At 42.5% G+C, this 17490-nt stretch overlaps 1 protein-coding gene across 1 annotated transcript in view; it reads left to right on the top strand.

The window, feature by feature from the left end:
* Positions 1 to 17490, top strand: part of CABLES1 (Cdk5 and Abl enzyme substrate 1) — a 70723-nt gene that overhangs the window by 20129 nt on the left and 33104 nt on the right. The window contains exons 2-3 of the mRNA XM_054285308.1: positions 13531 to 13602; positions 15848 to 15940. Coding sequence (XP_054141283.1) covers positions 13531 to 13602; positions 15848 to 15940 — 165 coding nt within the window. The remainder of the gene's footprint in view (positions 1 to 13530; positions 13603 to 15847; positions 15941 to 17490) is intronic.

Raw genomic sequence — 17490 nt, 5'->3', positions numbered from 1 at the left:
CAGTGAGCACACTCCCTCATAGCTGGGGCAGTCACATCCCTTCCCTGTTTATCAGTGCTCCCAGTCTGAAGCGCTGATAGAAAAAGCTTCCTGATCAGCATGATAAATGGAATTTAGCATGATAATTATGTTTACAGCAGGACAGATGTACTAATGACATGTTCCCTAAAGACTTCAAATGAGCTATAAAAGAATCAAATCTCTGCTGAAAATGCTGGCAGCAGTATTATTGATTGTGTAAGTTACAGCTGATAATTGTCTTGTTTCATTTGAATGAGACAGTCAGCTATTAATGGCTTGTGCTCTGTAATACCAAAACAGCAGACTGTGCAAAATTTGTCAGTCTGGATAATATAGTTGTATATTAGCAATGTGTCCTAGTGGACATACTCTGGTGGCTAGGGATGGGAAGAAGTGTTACAGTTAATTTCTAATGCTGTTTCATCTTTTCTATCAAAATACTTGCATATGTGCCTTCAGGAAGAGAACTGGTTTTTCTTATCTACAAATTGTTTGATGTAAGACAATGCCTGCAGTAAAAAAACAAGCTCTCTTTGTGGTTATCGAGGATTGAAATGGAGAATGACTAATTAGCTGTCTTGTTCCACTTACCTCTTCCACGGTGGTGAAATGAATGGAAATCTTACCCTTTTTTTTTATATGTGAGAGATCCCACAAATCTGTTGTGCAGATCTGTTACAGAGCATCCATAAGTGTGCAGTGGCATAGACACATATATACTTATAATAGAGACATGACCTGAAAATCTGTTAGTAGTTATCAGGCCTGATTTTTAAACTAGCAGTAAAATGAATTTCAAATTGGAAATCATAGTAAGTATAGTACCAGGTTTACAGTTAAATAAAGGTCTTGTATGTAACTAACCAAATTCAAAACCCCACTGCTGCAAATTGAATTACTTTTTGTGACATCCTATTTCATTTGCATTCCCAAAGCACGTTTCATTTCATCTTGGGTAAGTCGAGCTGCAGATAATATCCCAGAGGAGCACAGTTCTTGTAGTCCTAACCTACATCCATGCTCTGGCTGATTAATCTGTAAATCCTTCAAAATTTCTCTCCCCTGCTATTACATCAAAGCATGCCTGAGTAAAAAAAACATGTGAGCAGAATTCTGAAATGTGTTCCCATAGCATGAGAAGGACTCTTTGTGTGTTTCATTAGGCAATACTTTGGGAATTTTTTATGGGGAAACAGGCGGTTGGCTTTCTAAAGAGTGTGAGATGTGTTCCTGGGTTAGCAAAAGAGAGCTGATGGTCTGGAAAAACTGCCTGGAGATGCTTTGTAAAAATTGTCCTTGGTTCCTTGTGACCTTTCATCAACTTAATTCATTGCTAATGAGCTGCAAATTCATTGCAATTCATTGCAGAGCTTTAAAATTGCCACTGAGTCAGATGACAAAGTGCCTTGTTTTATGTTATCAAGAAAAGTCCTCTGACTGAAGGAGGACTAGGCCATAATGCAACTCGGAAAAAAAGTCACAGACCCTTTGTCTCTAAAGGCTGCTGGTGGAAGTGCAGAGATTTTGATAAGAGAAGAGGAGGGGGAGACCAGAAAAAGTGAAAGTCTGACATCCGCATAGGTTCTATCCGTATGCCTGTTCGCCCCAGGGAAATGGTAATGTGATTGATTTGTTCCACATAGCTAGGCAGAGCCTTTAAAAATCAAATATATCCATTTCTGCATTGGCTTAGTGGTTTTTCTTCCTAAAGGCATTTAAAAAGTGCATGTATATAAAGAAATTAAACACCAACAAGAAAAAACACACACAGAAAAGGGTCTCCGCTAAGGAAGAATTAAATATGTTTTTGCCTCTACAGTCATGGCATTTGCCATCCAAAGGTCTGCTTAAGGTTGTACTTAGCATGGCTACAGCTACAGCCACAGCACTACTCTTCCAGACCCTGGAAATCACTCAAACTAGGTCATTTCAGACTAACTCAGTGGACCACACCCCAGCTTTGGAGGAACCAACCACCACATCAGCTCAGGGCCCCATGGCAGGTGTTTTTCAGGTGTGATGCTGTGATTTGCTCCTGTGCTTCCCAGATACTTGGAGACAGAGACCTTGGGCAGCCAGCTTTGACTGCTAGGAGGATTTGATGTGTGGAGTGGTGCTTTATGCCCTTCTGAATGCTTTTTTATAAAGCTATTGACAAGGGGATGTCCTTCATCAAATGTGGTATATGGAAGCCATCCCTGCCTCTCTTGAGCCTCAGAAGAGGAGGGATATGCGCTATCAAACTGCCTGTCCTAGGGCTTTACAGTAATTTTTAGACTTTTTGCCCCCACTTCCTGAGTGTATAGATGTCTGAAGTAATGCACAGGTTATATAAACTCATCATAGCTTAAATGTTGTGTTGTTTGTTTGTGATAGGGAGAGGTCGGTAACTCAGGTCCTCCAGACTTCCTGTAAGGTCAGGGTGTGACTCCATTCCAATTAATCATCTCTACCAGGAGATGGGTTTGTAACTGCAGTTAATTGTTGGCTACTTTGCTTTAATGATTGCTTTATCTATTTATTTGCTTGTATGCTCTGTGGACTAGATCAAACTGGGGGCTCAGGACACATTTGAAGTGGATCACTGCGAACATTGGGGTTGGTCAGCCAACCTCTACCCTTCCTCTTTGGATAGTATGGATGCAACAGATCTTTTGAGTGGGCTGGCAAGTCAGGAATCATCACTGAGGTTGTTTGGTATCAGTGGTGCTTTAAGGTGGCTGCCTGCTCTTGCATCTGCCAGAGCTGCTGCCTCTGATCCTTCTGGCACAGCATGAGGAAACCAAGACAGGGAAACATAGAAAAAGTGAAATTTGTATCTTGTGCTGCATTCTAATATCGGTCCCCTAAACTGTTGTTGGCCAGCTTTGTCACCATGAGATGTTCTTTTGTCATTCTGATAATATAAAGTATCAGTAGACTCAGTCTAACAGAGTGCTCTGGCAATTTTCCTCGCTTCTGATGTGTTAATGAATCTGCTTTTAGAATAAAATAGAATAAAATATTGCAGTTGGAAGGGGCCTGCAAGGATCATCTAGTCCAACTGCCTGACCAAAAGTTAAAGCATATTGTTAAGGGTATCATCCAAATTTTTTGAAGGTTTTTTTTTTGTGTTTTCTCCCCCCCCCAAAACTGATTGAAAACTGATATCTCATTGCTGAGTATTTCCTAGCCAGCCAACTTGCTGGCACCCACAAAAATTCAGTTCTCCAGTAATTACATAATTTACTAAGCAGGAGATTGCTCCGATTACATTTTATAACCCAGCACTGTGGCAGTATGTGGGGAATATAAGAAAATAAAAGGCCATAAATTTGGAAACCATTCAAGTCTGCACATGCAGCTGTTTGTGGGGTGGCAGAGCAGCATGTGTTCCCTGAGTGAGTGGGGATGGTGCCCTGCAAAGAGGCTGTTTTCAGCAGAGAGCTGGGGGGTGCTTTCTGGCCTCAGGCCTCAGCCCATTGCCATGTGTGCTCTTGGGGGTGTATTGATCCTGGGAAAGGCAGTCCCCAGCCTGCAGATGTAGGCTCCATTTGCCAAGTCAATGAATTGTTCATTAGGGGGCCTGCTGGGTACTCTGTGTTGTGAAAACAGGTGGGGAGGCTTCTTGGCCAGCTTCTCTGAATATTGGAGAGGACTGAACCCACCGTACCTTCAAAGAGAGCAATGATACAGCTCACCGCCAAATGTTGCCAGTGTTGTGAGAATTCCTGCAATACTTCCTTACTGAAAGTAGGGGGAAGTGAGGGTTCCCTGTGGAGATCCAATCTTTTAAATGTCACCTTTTAAACCATGATCAGTCTTTGTGCACCTGTGATAGGCTGAACCACGGTGTTCAGTCTGTGTGTGGTCTTTCACCTTGCAGAACTAAATGTTCACAGAGGAGTAAACTGGTTCTTGGAAACATTTACATTTTTATTAGAGTTCTGTACCAGGAGAGTGTAACTTCAGACTGGGAATGAGCCAATTGTGTAAGCCATGCTGAGCAAAGGACCTCAAAAGAGAGAGAAGAAATGATCTGACCCTCTGCTACCAGCAGAAACCCAGTGGCCAAGTGACAGGAAGATGTTGTGCCCAGTTGTGGTGGCAGGGATGGGGGAAAGAGGAGGGTGTTTGCTTTTCTCAGAGTGAAAAATGCTGAGTGGCTCCAAGATCTGTCCCTGGTGAGACCAGCAGGGAAGAACTGAGCTCTCTCCTGCAAGACTCAGGTCCACAAGCTCATTGGTACATTGAAACAGTTCTCCTGGACAGTAAGCACCTGCCTTTACCCTAGTAATGGATCTGGTGGTTCTGTTTTTGGAACATGTCTCCTGTATTGGAAATATGTTTCTCAGTAAAGCATAGGCAATTGCAGTATTTTAAGTAAATACATATTTTTGTACTCAAAGGTCTTTGGCATTGAAAGTGACCATGTATGAACTAGCAAGCAACAAGGCATTAATTCCTGTAGATGTAATAGTATTTAAAATTATAGCACTGGACTGTCTCACCTTATCACAGATAACAAAAAGTTAAGATATCTAAACTGTCCAATATGATAGTAATCTCTGAACAATATGCATAGGCTTGCTCGTCAGCAATGGATGGCCAGGGAAAACAGGGCATTGACTCTTGGGCATGTAATGAGATGCTGGGAAAAGTGCTTGATGGCAGGGGTATGTGTAGCATGTGTAGCCAGAACTAAATTCAAAGTACTCACCAGTGAACACTCAGATTGCCACCACCTGTGCCAGCATTCATATCTCATGCCCAAAATGCCTCATGCTAGTAAGATTTCTCCTATTTGTTTGTTCTTTGTGCCTTGCTCACACAGAGGCTTTTTCTTTCTCTGTCAAGAACTCTATTCAGAGCATTCATAGTGTCTAGGATATATTTTTTTAGCAGTGCAATTAATTGTATGTTCAGATCTCTTCTAAGTCTAAGAATATTAAGATGTGGAATCGTGGAATGTGTTCCCCTAGCTAGCACACGTGTGTCTGGAAGCAAGACAGGGATATGAGGTTGGGCTGTAGATAACCTAAAAAACACCTCAAATGGAAGAGGAAAAGGCTGGAAGTTTAATTGCGTGGTTATGTATGCAGGCTAGAATTAAAGTATTTTTTTTTCAGATGACTTAGTAGTGCATGCCTGTGTTTCCATGTTTTCTGGTATCTACTGCTTTTAGCCTTGACTTGCAAGCGAGTTTCTTAGTTAATTACAGGACTTTGGGTGTTATGGAGTACAACATCTTGTGATTTGATACTTTAGAGACTTGCACACACTCTGGCAGTGTGTGGTTTTCTCAAATACTTGGTTTGAAAGTTGATGCTTCATTTCCCTGGGATGTGATGTTTAAGGGGAAACACTGCTTTTGAACAGAACAAAGTATTTATTGTTTTGCAGTGCACAGAGTTTTGTCAGGGATAAATGATACATGAAGAATCTGTTAGATTCATGTTAATCCAACGAAGGCTATTAGGGTGTGGGTTTTGCTGCCACAAAAGGACCCAAAGATGGACAGTTTGTATGTTCTTTACACTGCTATTGTATCTGCTTTGGCAAGCATTCTTGTTTTCATAAGGTCAGGTGATTAAGCTTGTTGTTTGCTTCTTCCCTAGTTTTGAGTGTCTCTAATTAAGCTGATGCCCATTGATGTCTTACTGTGATAATGTGTGTTAGGTTATGAGGTAATGGTTGTTCTGAAAAATACAGCTATGGCAGTGTTGGGGCATACTCAGAATAAATCACTGCACAGAAGCCTTCTGAAAGCTATCAGACTGCTGCAGAGTCAGTAAAGTGAAGACAGTGAATCTGTAAATCACTGGATAAAGGTAACAGGATGTAGATTTTTGTCGCTTCAGCATCTGTGGGAGCTGTGTGTAAATGAATCTCACTGAATTGTGGCTGTAGCTCCTCATTATGGCTTGGGCAGAGCCAACAGTATGAGGATTGGCTGCAGAGGCAGTTGCCTGCAGAGGGAAGATAGCATCACTGAATCATGGAATCATTTAGACTGACCTTTAAGTTCATTGTGTCCAACCATTAGCAAGCACTGCCAAATCCACCACTAAACCATGATAGTAGGTTTCAAACAAGATATATCTTTGAAGGACTGGGAATCCTACTGGGGGAGGTGAACATTAAGTGTTCCCCAGAGTTAGCAACATGTGGTGATTGCTCTTCTGTTCTCCCTAGACTAAATGCTGGGAGTTGTTTTCCCTTCACTAGAGATTTCTTGAAATCATGTCTTCTAGAAAGACTGACAGTGTGTCAAGTTGAACTGTGCATGATGCTAAAAAAGCCCAAAAAGTCCAAAAATCCTGTTCTCCCATACCTTCTGTTTTTCTGCACAGTTGAACGTACACATTCACACTTTACAAATGCTTTGTCAGTGAAGTGCTTGCTACTCAGCACTTGTAGTGAAAGTTCCTTATCTTTTTGGAGTGCTGGTAATCTTGATTTTGTATTTGATTTAACTAGACCCAGATGATCCCTCTGGGGCATTGGGACAGGGCTGTGCTAGAATTTTGTGTGCTATTTGAAGGATCATGTGTGTAAAACTGCATAATAATATGTGAACAGAACATTGTGTTGCAATGTGAAAGGTCGGTGAGATATTTTGGTATTGTCATGTTTATTTTCTTCATTGTTTCTTAACCTCTTTCCTCATTCTTACGTAATAAATTCTTACTTACATTCTACCTCTGGGATGGCAGTGTAAGTATTTTTCATGTTGAGATATTATGTGCAGACAGGTCAGGAGGCAGCAGTTCAAGTACTGCTGTATTTCAGAGCTTCTGCCTTGGATATTGTGGGAGGATGAGGCCTGGAGAAGGAGTTGGATAACAATATAGGTGAAATACTAAAATATAGGTGAGTGCAGGGGGTAACCTTGGTTTAGGAGGAGGGTGTAGCATGGAGCCATATTCTTACCATACTCTCCTGTCATCTCTTTGTTTCTATCCATCTTCCTGCTTATGCCCAAAAGGTTGATGGAGACATTTGCCATGGCATTATTCTCCTAGTTATCACTAGATTTGAAGGTCTGTCTCCTTGCATGCATATCCCAGGAAAGCAGGTTGTTGAGAGTCCTGCTAGCTCAGGATCTCTGCTTCCAGGACTTTCTCCACAGCCCACTGCAGAAAGCTGTGGTCTTAGCATGTGTTGGCATCCTGCCTGCACACAGGTGACAGCTACATGGAGGGCTCTCGATATGTTCTCTGTGTGTTTGGGTTGGGCTGCTGAATTAACAAAATAACCCATTTTCAGCATGTGCCAGATGCTTTTAACTCCCATTGTGTGCAGCCTTGACAATACACTGCACAGTGTGGAAGTCCTAAATGGAGTTTGATGTTCTTTGCAGATAATGGCTCTGCTGTGTAATTATGATAGCACACAATTAAAAACGGCTTTATATCGCTTTGGGTAGCTCCTGGAAATTCTATTTCCCTTAATAATTTTCAGTAGTCTCAGGGTTTGTTTTTCCTGTGTTTGTCTTCCTGTAATATTGGCAAAAGATAGGAAGAAAATGAGCTGGGACATAAGAATCCCAGTAAAAACTTCAGAGGGAGGGTGAGAGGTGACTCATTAGCGGGTCTTTCATCTGGGTTCATGCTGGGGCATGGAGTCAGGGGTCAGGAAGTGAATGGGGATTCGTTCACAGCTGATGTCTTGTATAATATTTCAGAAGAGTGAATTAATTGTTGCGGCTTAGCCCGGGAGTTTGGGCAGAGGCGTTCGGCTGGCTGGCTGAGGAGGGCTTGGAGAGAAGTGGCATTTGAGTTTCCCTGAAGTGACAAAGGGACTGGAGCTGCAGGGGACAGGGCATGGCCTGTGTCTGGCAGCTCTGCTTATACCCTATCCCCTGGCCACAGAGGGGCAAGAGAGCCAGCAGCTGCACTTCTGTTCATACCCAACTCCAAAGGAGTTAGGGAAGAGAATGGCAAATGATGACTTACTCACAGCTCAGAGAAGCCTGCAACATATGTTTGTAGCCATAGTGCTGTAATATATAGCATACATATATATGCATATATTATTTACTTTTAGTGGTTTTTGTTTTGTTTTGTTTTGTTGGTTTTTTTTCCCATTCTACTACATGGAAGCCTGATCTTAGATCTCACTGAAGGTTCTCTTTGTTTTCTTTTTACTGTTCGAACCATTTTGGTGCTGGAAGAAACAATAAGAAGCGCAAATGAAAAAAACAGCACTAGTGTTGCTGTTCCCACAGAGCATTAAGGTGATGCTCTGCCTGGACTGACCTATGGGAACTGCAAGTCCACAGTATGTTTTGGTAGCTCCTGGGGGAGTGCTTGCTAAGGACAGGTTGGCTTTTGAGCAAGACCTCTCTGAGTGTGGAGCTGGCACCTTTCAGAGGTTAGATGGATGCAGAGGGAGACCCTTCACTTGCACCTCTAGGCAAGCCCTGGGTATCCTTACGGGTATCCTGATCTCATTCCCAATCACTGTGAGTTTATGGTTACTTTCTTTCCACTCCCCTTCTGCACCTATCCAGGGTAGTGTTTCTGTGTGTAGGATACATCTTTTGTGATGAAGGCACTGTGGAAATAAAGAATCCGACATTATTAAAGTGTCGAGCAGTCCTGTGCTTGTCTGATGCTTCCAAGCCACATTAGAGTAAACACAGCTGTGATCAGGAGGTAATAGCCCAGAGGTTTCTGCCCCGTGATTTTGCCTGGCCACCTGAAGGGAGGAGGTAGCCCAGTGGATGTGGGAACTGCCAACAGTCCTCAGCTCTGGAAATGTCTCTGTCCTCCCGTCAGTGTTAATGCAGCCAGCAGGCATTCAGATGGCTGGCACTTGTGTGTCCCATGTCACTGCGTCTCTGAAGGGATGCAGGTGTTCCAGACAAAGTGAAGAAGCTTATCCTGAAGGGGTGTTTTTTGTTCTGGGAGCCAGCAGCACCCACACTGCTGGCTTCAGCTGTTACAGGTTTGTGATTTTAACAGAAGCAGGGGGGAAATTAGACTCCCAACTTTCACAGAAATTAGTTGTATTTGAAATACAGCTTTTTTTTCCTGGTTTTGTAGCTGTGCTAGAAAGTCATTACACATGGATTTACTTTTCCTTATCTCTTGGATTATCATTTGCTTCCTTCCTTCCTTCCTGCCTTCCTGGATGAATTTATCCAGTGTTCTCATTGCAGCTCCTTCTTTTTTTTTATCACCTCCTGTCTATGTGGCTTAAGATTTTGTGTGTTTAACATAACTGAACTGAGTATTTTGCAGCAGCTGAGAACAAAGATAATATTCCACGGATTTATGAGGTTATGGTGAATATATTTGCAGTCTACTGGCTTTGGCTATTTGCTGTTTTGGCTACAGACCTGCCTTATTTCATTTTTCCTTATATTTAGTTTGGGTTTTTTTTTTTTCCCTTGTATTTTATTTAATTTTTGCAACTGAGCCACACATTAATCTGACTTTGGAGAGGGGAAATGAAGACAACATTTTAGCTTTTAAGAAATTTCCACAGAGATTCAGACAGCTGGTCAAAGATAAATCCAGTATGCAAGCAGAGTCATGAGTATTGTAGAAAATAGCCATTTAAAATACTATGGCATCAAATGTTTCTCTCAAATGTTTTTTTCTTTGGTCTGCACTTGGAATTCGATTGCAGGGTACTGGTTATTTCTGGGTACATGCACAGGGAACCATCAGCAAGGAAACAGACGAAAAGTGTTTTAGGTAGGTGTTGAAGGGAAAGTGATATTATTTGGTTTTTAAACAAAACAAGTCTGTAAGTTGCGTGAGACTGTGACCATTGTCCTGCAAGGGCTGATGATTAGAATGAGGAGGTCATCATCTTTCTAGCTGCACTGAGCTGCCTTTTTCTGTAGGGAGCAAGGTGAATTTGGTATACCTTGAATGTGATAATAAACTAGGAGGAAGTTTTTAAGGCTTTCTGTGGACTAGGAGAAATTAACATTTTTGTTGAAACATCTTTAATTTGGTTATTAAGGTCAATTTTATTTGTTATGTTAGTTTGACATTTAGTCTACAAAAGTTTTAAAGCATTTTGTATTGAGATTGCATCTGCTTAGAGACTTACCCCAAAGCCTGAATCCTGTGTGAGTCACACGGTGCTGTTTTGTTTTGTTCTGCATATATTCGTCCTCCACAGTAGAACGATTTTCCCATGATTATTATTGAAATAGGGCATTTTTAAACACAAAATAGGTATCAACACAGCTTTACATCAGAATGATGGTGATGTGTGGTATGAAACAGTTTGGGTTATTTCAGTGCAAGTGTCTACATATACCAGCTGCTATAGCATGCTAATCAATTTTTGAAAAATAACCCTTTTAGGAGCTCTGTAGACAAATCCTGGCTGCTTGCCTGAAGAGAGAAAGATGATTAATTTAAATACTAAACACCAGTTGAGGTGATTAATTCTTAATGAAGTCAGTGGAAAACTGATTTTTCTTGTATTCCCTGGAAGATCCTTTCAAAAGCTTTCCTTTTCCAGAGATGTTTTTTGTCCCGTGTCTGTGGCACAGGATGTGACTTTGTTCACAGCAGGTAGGTTCATTAGTTGGCATTTCTAGTATAATATCCAGCTGTGGAAAGCTTATAAAATACTGGTATTTAGGTCATCTTAATTAGGCCTTGAAATAAAGATTTAAGATAAAGTGGAATAATTGTACATCCTTCATTGCAGCTGAGCTTCTTCAGTGAAAAGAGGATGTGATTCCCAGACAGTATGAACTGATTTCAACAGTGTTGCTCCAAATCCACCTCTCTGATCCTCCTTTGACAGTGCTGGGAGTTGAAGTGATTAAAACTAATAATTCTGGGGAGAGCTGAAAGATGTGGCAGTTTTCAGCTGGGTTAGGGGCTGGGCTGGATATCCTTGCTCTCACTGCTACCTGTGTCAGTACCTTTTATGTGTGTTTTCGTCCTTTCTTCCTGGATGGCTTTATCCAGTTATGCTTGTCTCATGCTCTAGTAGTGAGGGAGCTCAGGTATAAGTGCTCCTTTCCCAAGTTGGGGTGAACAGTTTCCCCCACTCCTTTGTGCCAATTCACTTGCCATGTAAGGTACCCAAAATGCTGCAAAGTCAGTACTGGTGAAAATTGGTGTGAGGTCTTTCACACTGAGAGGGGTGGCAGGGATTCCCACCCAGCCTATGCTGCGTTTGAGGTTAGCAAGCAAAAACCAGGAGGCAGCATCCCTCGTGCTGGGTTTAAGAAGTTGAGAGCAGTGAGGGAAGGCAGAGGAGCCCAGCAGGCAGCTGGATGACCAGCTGGTGAAATGCATTTGTGTGTGCTCCTGCCATTCACTGCCACCCACTGCATCTGCCTTAATGACAGATGCAGATGTAGGATCTTCAAACCCATGTCTGACAAACTATCAGCAATGAAGCTGAGGATGGTGCATAGCTTTGGGCAAGGAGACTCTTGGAAAAAGGCTTCGACGACAGCTGGAATATGCACCGGATGCTGTATTAGCACCTGGCATCTGCAGGAGATACAGCATGACTAATTTGATACATTTAGCATGAAGAAGGTGGTAAGGTTGTACCATTGTTTGTCTCCCTTTGACTAACAACATGCCAAGAATGCTTTTGGTGTTGTAACGCCACAAGATGGGAGCATGCCATTATTTGTGTTATTAAGCTAATGATGTATAAAGAGGTAGTAAAAAGCCAACAGCTATCATCTGCCACGTCATCTACTACTTGAAACTTCCAGCTTTTGCTTATGGATCAGTGAAACTGAAAAAGGAGGAGGAGCTCCTCCTGATCTGAATTTCTCCCAATAAAAGCATTCCTGTATCCTCTGTGATTATGGATGGAGCTGTGGGAGCACCCATGGGTGCAGGAGACAGGTGTTTGGTCTCTTCTCCTTTGTCTATGCCAACACATCCTGAAATGCAGACTCTTTTTTTTAGCATTTTGAAGGTGTATCCTATCTTGCACCAGGTCTTCTAAAATCCTAGTTTAGACAAAGCCTGAGGGCATTTAGGTTTGCATATTTTTCCTAAGAGGATTATGCTTCACACTTAGTTGATCTATAAATTGTTTGAGGGGTTTTCTGTGATTTTCTAAGGACAGAAGAAGCTGCATGCTGATTCAAATTATCCTGAAATGTGTTGTCTCTGGGTTAGTGATGGAAATTTGGTGTTTGAATTAATAACAAATGGAATTGCTGAACCTCAGGGTTATTTTGAACTGAAAAACATTTTGGTAATCAGATTTGCAGCACGGCTGCAGGAACAGTTGTAGCAGCACAACTGGAGGGGTAAGGGAATTGCAGGAAGGATTAGAAACTGCTTACACTGGCCACAGAAAAAACAATTCATTGTGAAAATGCAGCCCAGAAATAAATTAATGAGCACCTTTCAAGCACATAGGAGTGCTCATGACATTCTTTAAACTCTTTGCTTGCCAATGAAGGGAGTAAGGCAGCTCAGTGGGAATTAGGCAAGAAGCAGTAATAGTCTTTGCAGACTTTTGTCGTTCATACCCATGAAGTCACTGGAAGGTGCTGTGTGCCTCAGCCATGGCCCTGGGGATGGAAGGGTGCTGGCACAGCTCCTGCCAGCCGGGTGCAGGGGCACAGTGCCACGGCTCTGCTGGCTGCTGCAGCTGCTTTGACGCCCATCGACGACGGAGTAGCTTCCATGATTGCCAGCTTAATTTCTCTTTGTGTGCCTGAGGGTGGGCTGTGTCTTACACATTCATTTATGGTATTTACTGTAGTTTTGTGGAGGGTTGGGTGCAGTTCTTGTTTTGTGCTGCTGTCAGGGTGTTTGGAGGTTGTGCAGCAGCAATGGCTGCTGAAACAAAGACTGTACTGGGGCATCTTCCCTGCTTGCTAGAACAGCCAGAAAACCTGTAATGCTAAGATTTCCATAATTATTTCTTTGAAGGTGGAGGAAGGATGTGACTCAGACCTAGGAAAATGGTTTAAAACAGAGCTTAGCTCACCTGTGCTGCTCATGGGGATGGTCAGAGCTTTTGTTTGAATGGCTGCTTTATAACCAGTGTCGCTGGCACTATCATCCTTCATCTCACTTCAGACACTCCTCACAGGAGTGATGAGATGGACATCATGGAGAAACAAGTGGCACTTGCTTGGTAGAAAGTGCAAGGGGCAAAGAGAAGTGCCCCTGTGGCAGTGTGAAGGACAGGCAGTCTCTGTGGATCTACGTCTGCATTATTTTGTCAGAGCTCTATACTTGTAACATTGCCAGCTGTACTGCAGCATATGTGGGACTGTGTTAGATGGGTGTTAAACCCTTGAAGGAAGGGGAGCACAAACTGAGGAGGAGCTGTTGCAAAGCTGAAGCTTCTGCTGTGCTGTAGCAGCTTGTATGGAGTAAGTTTGCTTCTGGGTGGAATCAAACAGATTAAGATAAGCAGAACGGAACAAAATTTATTAATATCCAAAGGTGTGGCTTGGCTAGTGAAGGGCAGTTTGTGATCTTTACTCAGTAACAGCTCTGAGGACTTCCTTGTGCCCTCTAATCAGCAGTGATGTTTTGTGTTCTGCTTTCTCTGCAGACGTCGGCTGATCTCCCAGCGATCTTCTCTGGAGACTCTGGAGGACATCGAGGAAAACGCCCCACTGCGGAGGTCATTTTATTTACTCTCTCTCTCTGGCTTCTTGTCTCTAAAGCACATGCATGGCAGGCTTGCTCTCCCTCCTCTTGTTGGAAACTAGCTGGGTCTTCACATTAAGATATCCTTCATAGCGAGTAAAAGTGTTGAAACTTCACACGCCCTGCAAGGTGGTGGCTGATATGAATTGCACATTCCCTGGCTTTAGGTCATTAAACAAAAAGGCAGTATTTAGATGAAATGTCAGGAATTAAAATGCCAGATTTGAATAATAGAAAAGTTTCGTTTTTACCAATATGAATGACTAGCCCCTAGTCAGTAGTACCCTAACATCTGTGGTACATTTAAAAAATATGTACAGATGGATTAATAAAGTATGTTTTTGAAGGCTAGTATTTTTAATGACGTTTTAGTCTATTCTCTCAGCACAGGCAAGCTTATTTTTTTGGTTACCAGCATTGCTGTCTGTGTGTTGGCTGGTAGGTTTGTGACTGCTACCCCACTAATAAAACTGCTCCCATCCTTGTTATATTGGCTGCTCCAGTGTGGTTTGATCTGTGCTTCTGGGAGACCACAGCTTCCTCCTCTGGGGACCGCAGCAATTAGTCTCTAGGCAGTCCTCTGGGGTGATGGAAAATGGAGCAACTGCTTAACAGGTCAGAAACTGGCTGGTCAGTAATCTGACCAGTGCATGGAATGCTTCCAGGTCAGCAGTTCCGCAAGACAGCAGCCCAAGTTTGTCTGCCTCTTTATCTTAGGACCTGTAATTCAGCTGGTTTATATTGGTGTTTAGCCTGCAGCCTTGTTTATCCACATGCAGATTAGCTGTCTCTCCTTACCTCGAAGCAAAGAATAGCAGAGGCTGTACCAATTGGCTTATTACCAAAGCTTGATTATTTTTACAAAGCTCACTGTTGCATGCTTACCAGCATGTTATGAAGTGTTCCCATAAGTGATTCAAACATGTATAATTGGTAAAAGATATAAACAAAGTATGGTTTGCCAGGCAGTATTTTTACTTGCTAATTTGCAGAATTGGTGGTAGAATGTCTCTCTTGGTGCATTTTCCTGTGAAGAATCTAACAAGGCTAATTGCAATCAGAAGGTGAGGGAATCTCGGAGCCTTTACTAGCAGGAGGAAGGCAGAAATGGCAAAGGGATGGGGTGCCCCTCTTGGGGTGTGCCCATGCAGCACGATGGTACAAGTGGTAGGGACTGGCACAGTGGTCTGTGGTTTCAGTCCAAGATAATGACCTCATGGGCTTGAGAAGTGCTGAACTCTGCCTGTGCAGAGAGAGGATGGAAAACATGGGTTAGGGAAGCTCACCATGCACCAGCAGAGGATGCTGGTCCCGTGGGTGCCACGGGGCATGCAGCAGCCACGGTGCAGCCCTGGCTGTGCTGAGAGCACAGGACTCATCTCCAGTGCCTGCGAGGGAGCTCTGCCTCGCCCTGCACCAAAACAGGCCTGAGATGAAACAGAGAACGCTTTCACATGCGCTGTGGTTTCAGCTGATTAGAAGGAGCAAGGGTGGAAGGCAGGGGGAGGATATTGCTGTTTGTCTCATCTCTCCTCCCTCTGGCAATTTCTATCAGTAACTGCAATTTATAAAGCGCATTCAGATGTAAAATAGATTTAAGGCTTAATGTTTTGAAGAACGATTATTTTTTTTCCTGGGGTAGTTTATTTTATTTTCAGTTGTTTTGTATACTATCAGGAATGTGAAAAGTAATATTTAGAGTTAAAATCAAATAGGAATTATCTTTGCAAATAGGAGATTTTTAATCTTTCTAAAATTAAAACAAGAAAGAACTTTCCTCAATGGCTCCTTTATCAATAGCTGAGGAGCATGCAAAAGCGTGGGTGTTGGTGCGAGCGGGGAAAATTGCATATTTACTAGGTTTTGGTTTGGTTTAATTTTTTTTTTTCTTCTGAAAGCTTGGGCTTAGCTGTCATGGCAGATTACAGGAAGTTTTACTTTGCTGAGATTATTTTATGAATTTTTTTTTTTTTGCATGAAGGGAGGGGGATGGTGCTTTTTCTCATTATTACTTTAAATATTTTTTTTTGTTTGAGCTGTCGCGTTTCCAGACTTATTGTCTTTATTGTTCTTGCTGATTCCTAACACAGGGTGACTTGAATCATTTGTCTCGTCTTTCCTTCCTGCTTTTGTGTAGGCTTCTTGGCGGTACAGCAGGGAACTGAAAACTTTTTTTTTTTCTTCTCCCTCCCCTCCCTTGCAACTGATTTATTTTTCAGATGTCGGACACTCTCAGGATCACCCAGACCAAAGAACTTTAAGAAGGTTCATTTTATCAAGAACATGCGGCAGCACGATACCAGAAACGGCAGGTACTGTGCATGCAGGGGCTGCTTCTGCTGAGGCAACCCCTGGGGTGTGAGGGAAGGGGCAGGATCAGCATCCCCCTGCAGCAGCACAGCCATTGCCACTCACCACCCAATGGTCCTTGCCAGGAAATCCCTGAGGGTGCAGGCTGCAGTGCATGCTCCATCCCCCAGGGAAGTGCTGGCCCACAGATTTTAAGACCTGTGTCTCCTTAATGCAAATGACCTGCAAAAAAGGAAAATCTGTGATGATGTCGGAGCAAACGAGGCATAATCTGGTTGTGTTTCTTCAAGGATGCTGCCAGGTTCTAAGTGTGAGAGGGGCACACAGCTGAACCTGCCTGGACCAAGTTTAGCAATGGTTCAAGGATACTGCCAACATCTCTTAGTGGATACAGCGTGCTGGTAAATGCACAGCCCAGGATGGTTGTGGCAAGGTGAGGCATGGGATCCTAGTTTCCATGGCAGATGTAGGCAGAGATGTAGGTTTCCAGGGGATGTGTGAGAGGTCTGGCTTACTGCAAAGGCCTATTCCCTTAGCTGAAGGTGTATTGATCAGCAAAAAGGGTTCTCTGCTCTGGCGTCATCCAGCTCAGAAGTGAAACTGGCTCCTCCCTGCTTATAAAGAACATATCTGTCCTCCCTGATTTTTCCAATTATAATTTCTCCCTGTGCTTCATGATTTTTTTTACTCTTGTTCTTCCAAATCTGAGTAGTTTTGAACTAGGCCACCTGAATAGGTTGCATGTAGGCTAAACTAGCCCAGTGAGAGTTGACCCTTGCACATGCCTGTTCTCATCAAACTGAGAACCATGTATGCTCTGTTGGACTGATTTGTGCCTGTAGCCTTTGATTTCCATCAGACATGGAACAATGTCAGTAGAAATTCTAACATTGCATTGAATCACAGGTTTTATGAATTGAATTCTGATAGGTGTTAATTGGCTCAAGAAAAATTTTCTTCACTGTTATTCTCACACATATGATTGAATGCAGTGAAAGGTAGTAATCAACATGAATGTCGTGCAAGGTGGCCCTGAGGGATTTTAGAAATGGCTTTTAGACCCAGCTTTAGTATCAAACAGACACATGCAGAACTATTGAACTGTCGACTATTGTCTGACTAGCTGCTGATTATTGTCTTTATAAGAAACACATGTGGAATCAAACACTGCAAAGCAACCCTTTAATTTTAGTCCATTTTGAGCATAAGTAGATATATGCTCTGGGAATTTCTTATAGCAAAATATACTTACGAGGTATTAGGCAAATTCCGCAGAGAAAAATTTCTGAGATGTGTACATAAAATCTAGGCATAAACTTGAGAGAAATAATACCTGCAAAAGAATGAATAAACATTTGATTTGTAAACTTCTTTCTCAATGTTTTGCAAAGAAGTATTTGTAAATGTTGCATATATGCAACATTTTACCTTAATTCAAAGATCAGTCATTATGTCTGACAATGTAACTGAATATTTTTCTTGCTAAGAAAGCTGTGAGAAAGCTTCTGTTATTCAGCTGGCTTCTTATCTTTATCAGCAGACACAGCTTTCC

This window comes from Melozone crissalis, unplaced genomic scaffold (genome assembly GCF_028551555.1).
Source record: "Melozone crissalis strain CALT ecotype California unplaced genomic scaffold, PUWL_Pcris_2 ptg000042l_1, whole genome shotgun sequence".
NCBI classification, from domain to species: Eukaryota; Metazoa; Chordata; class Aves; order Passeriformes; family Passerellidae; genus Melozone; species Melozone crissalis.
Note: the sequence above shows the minus strand (reverse complement) of the source record. Positions and strands in the feature narration are given on the sequence as shown.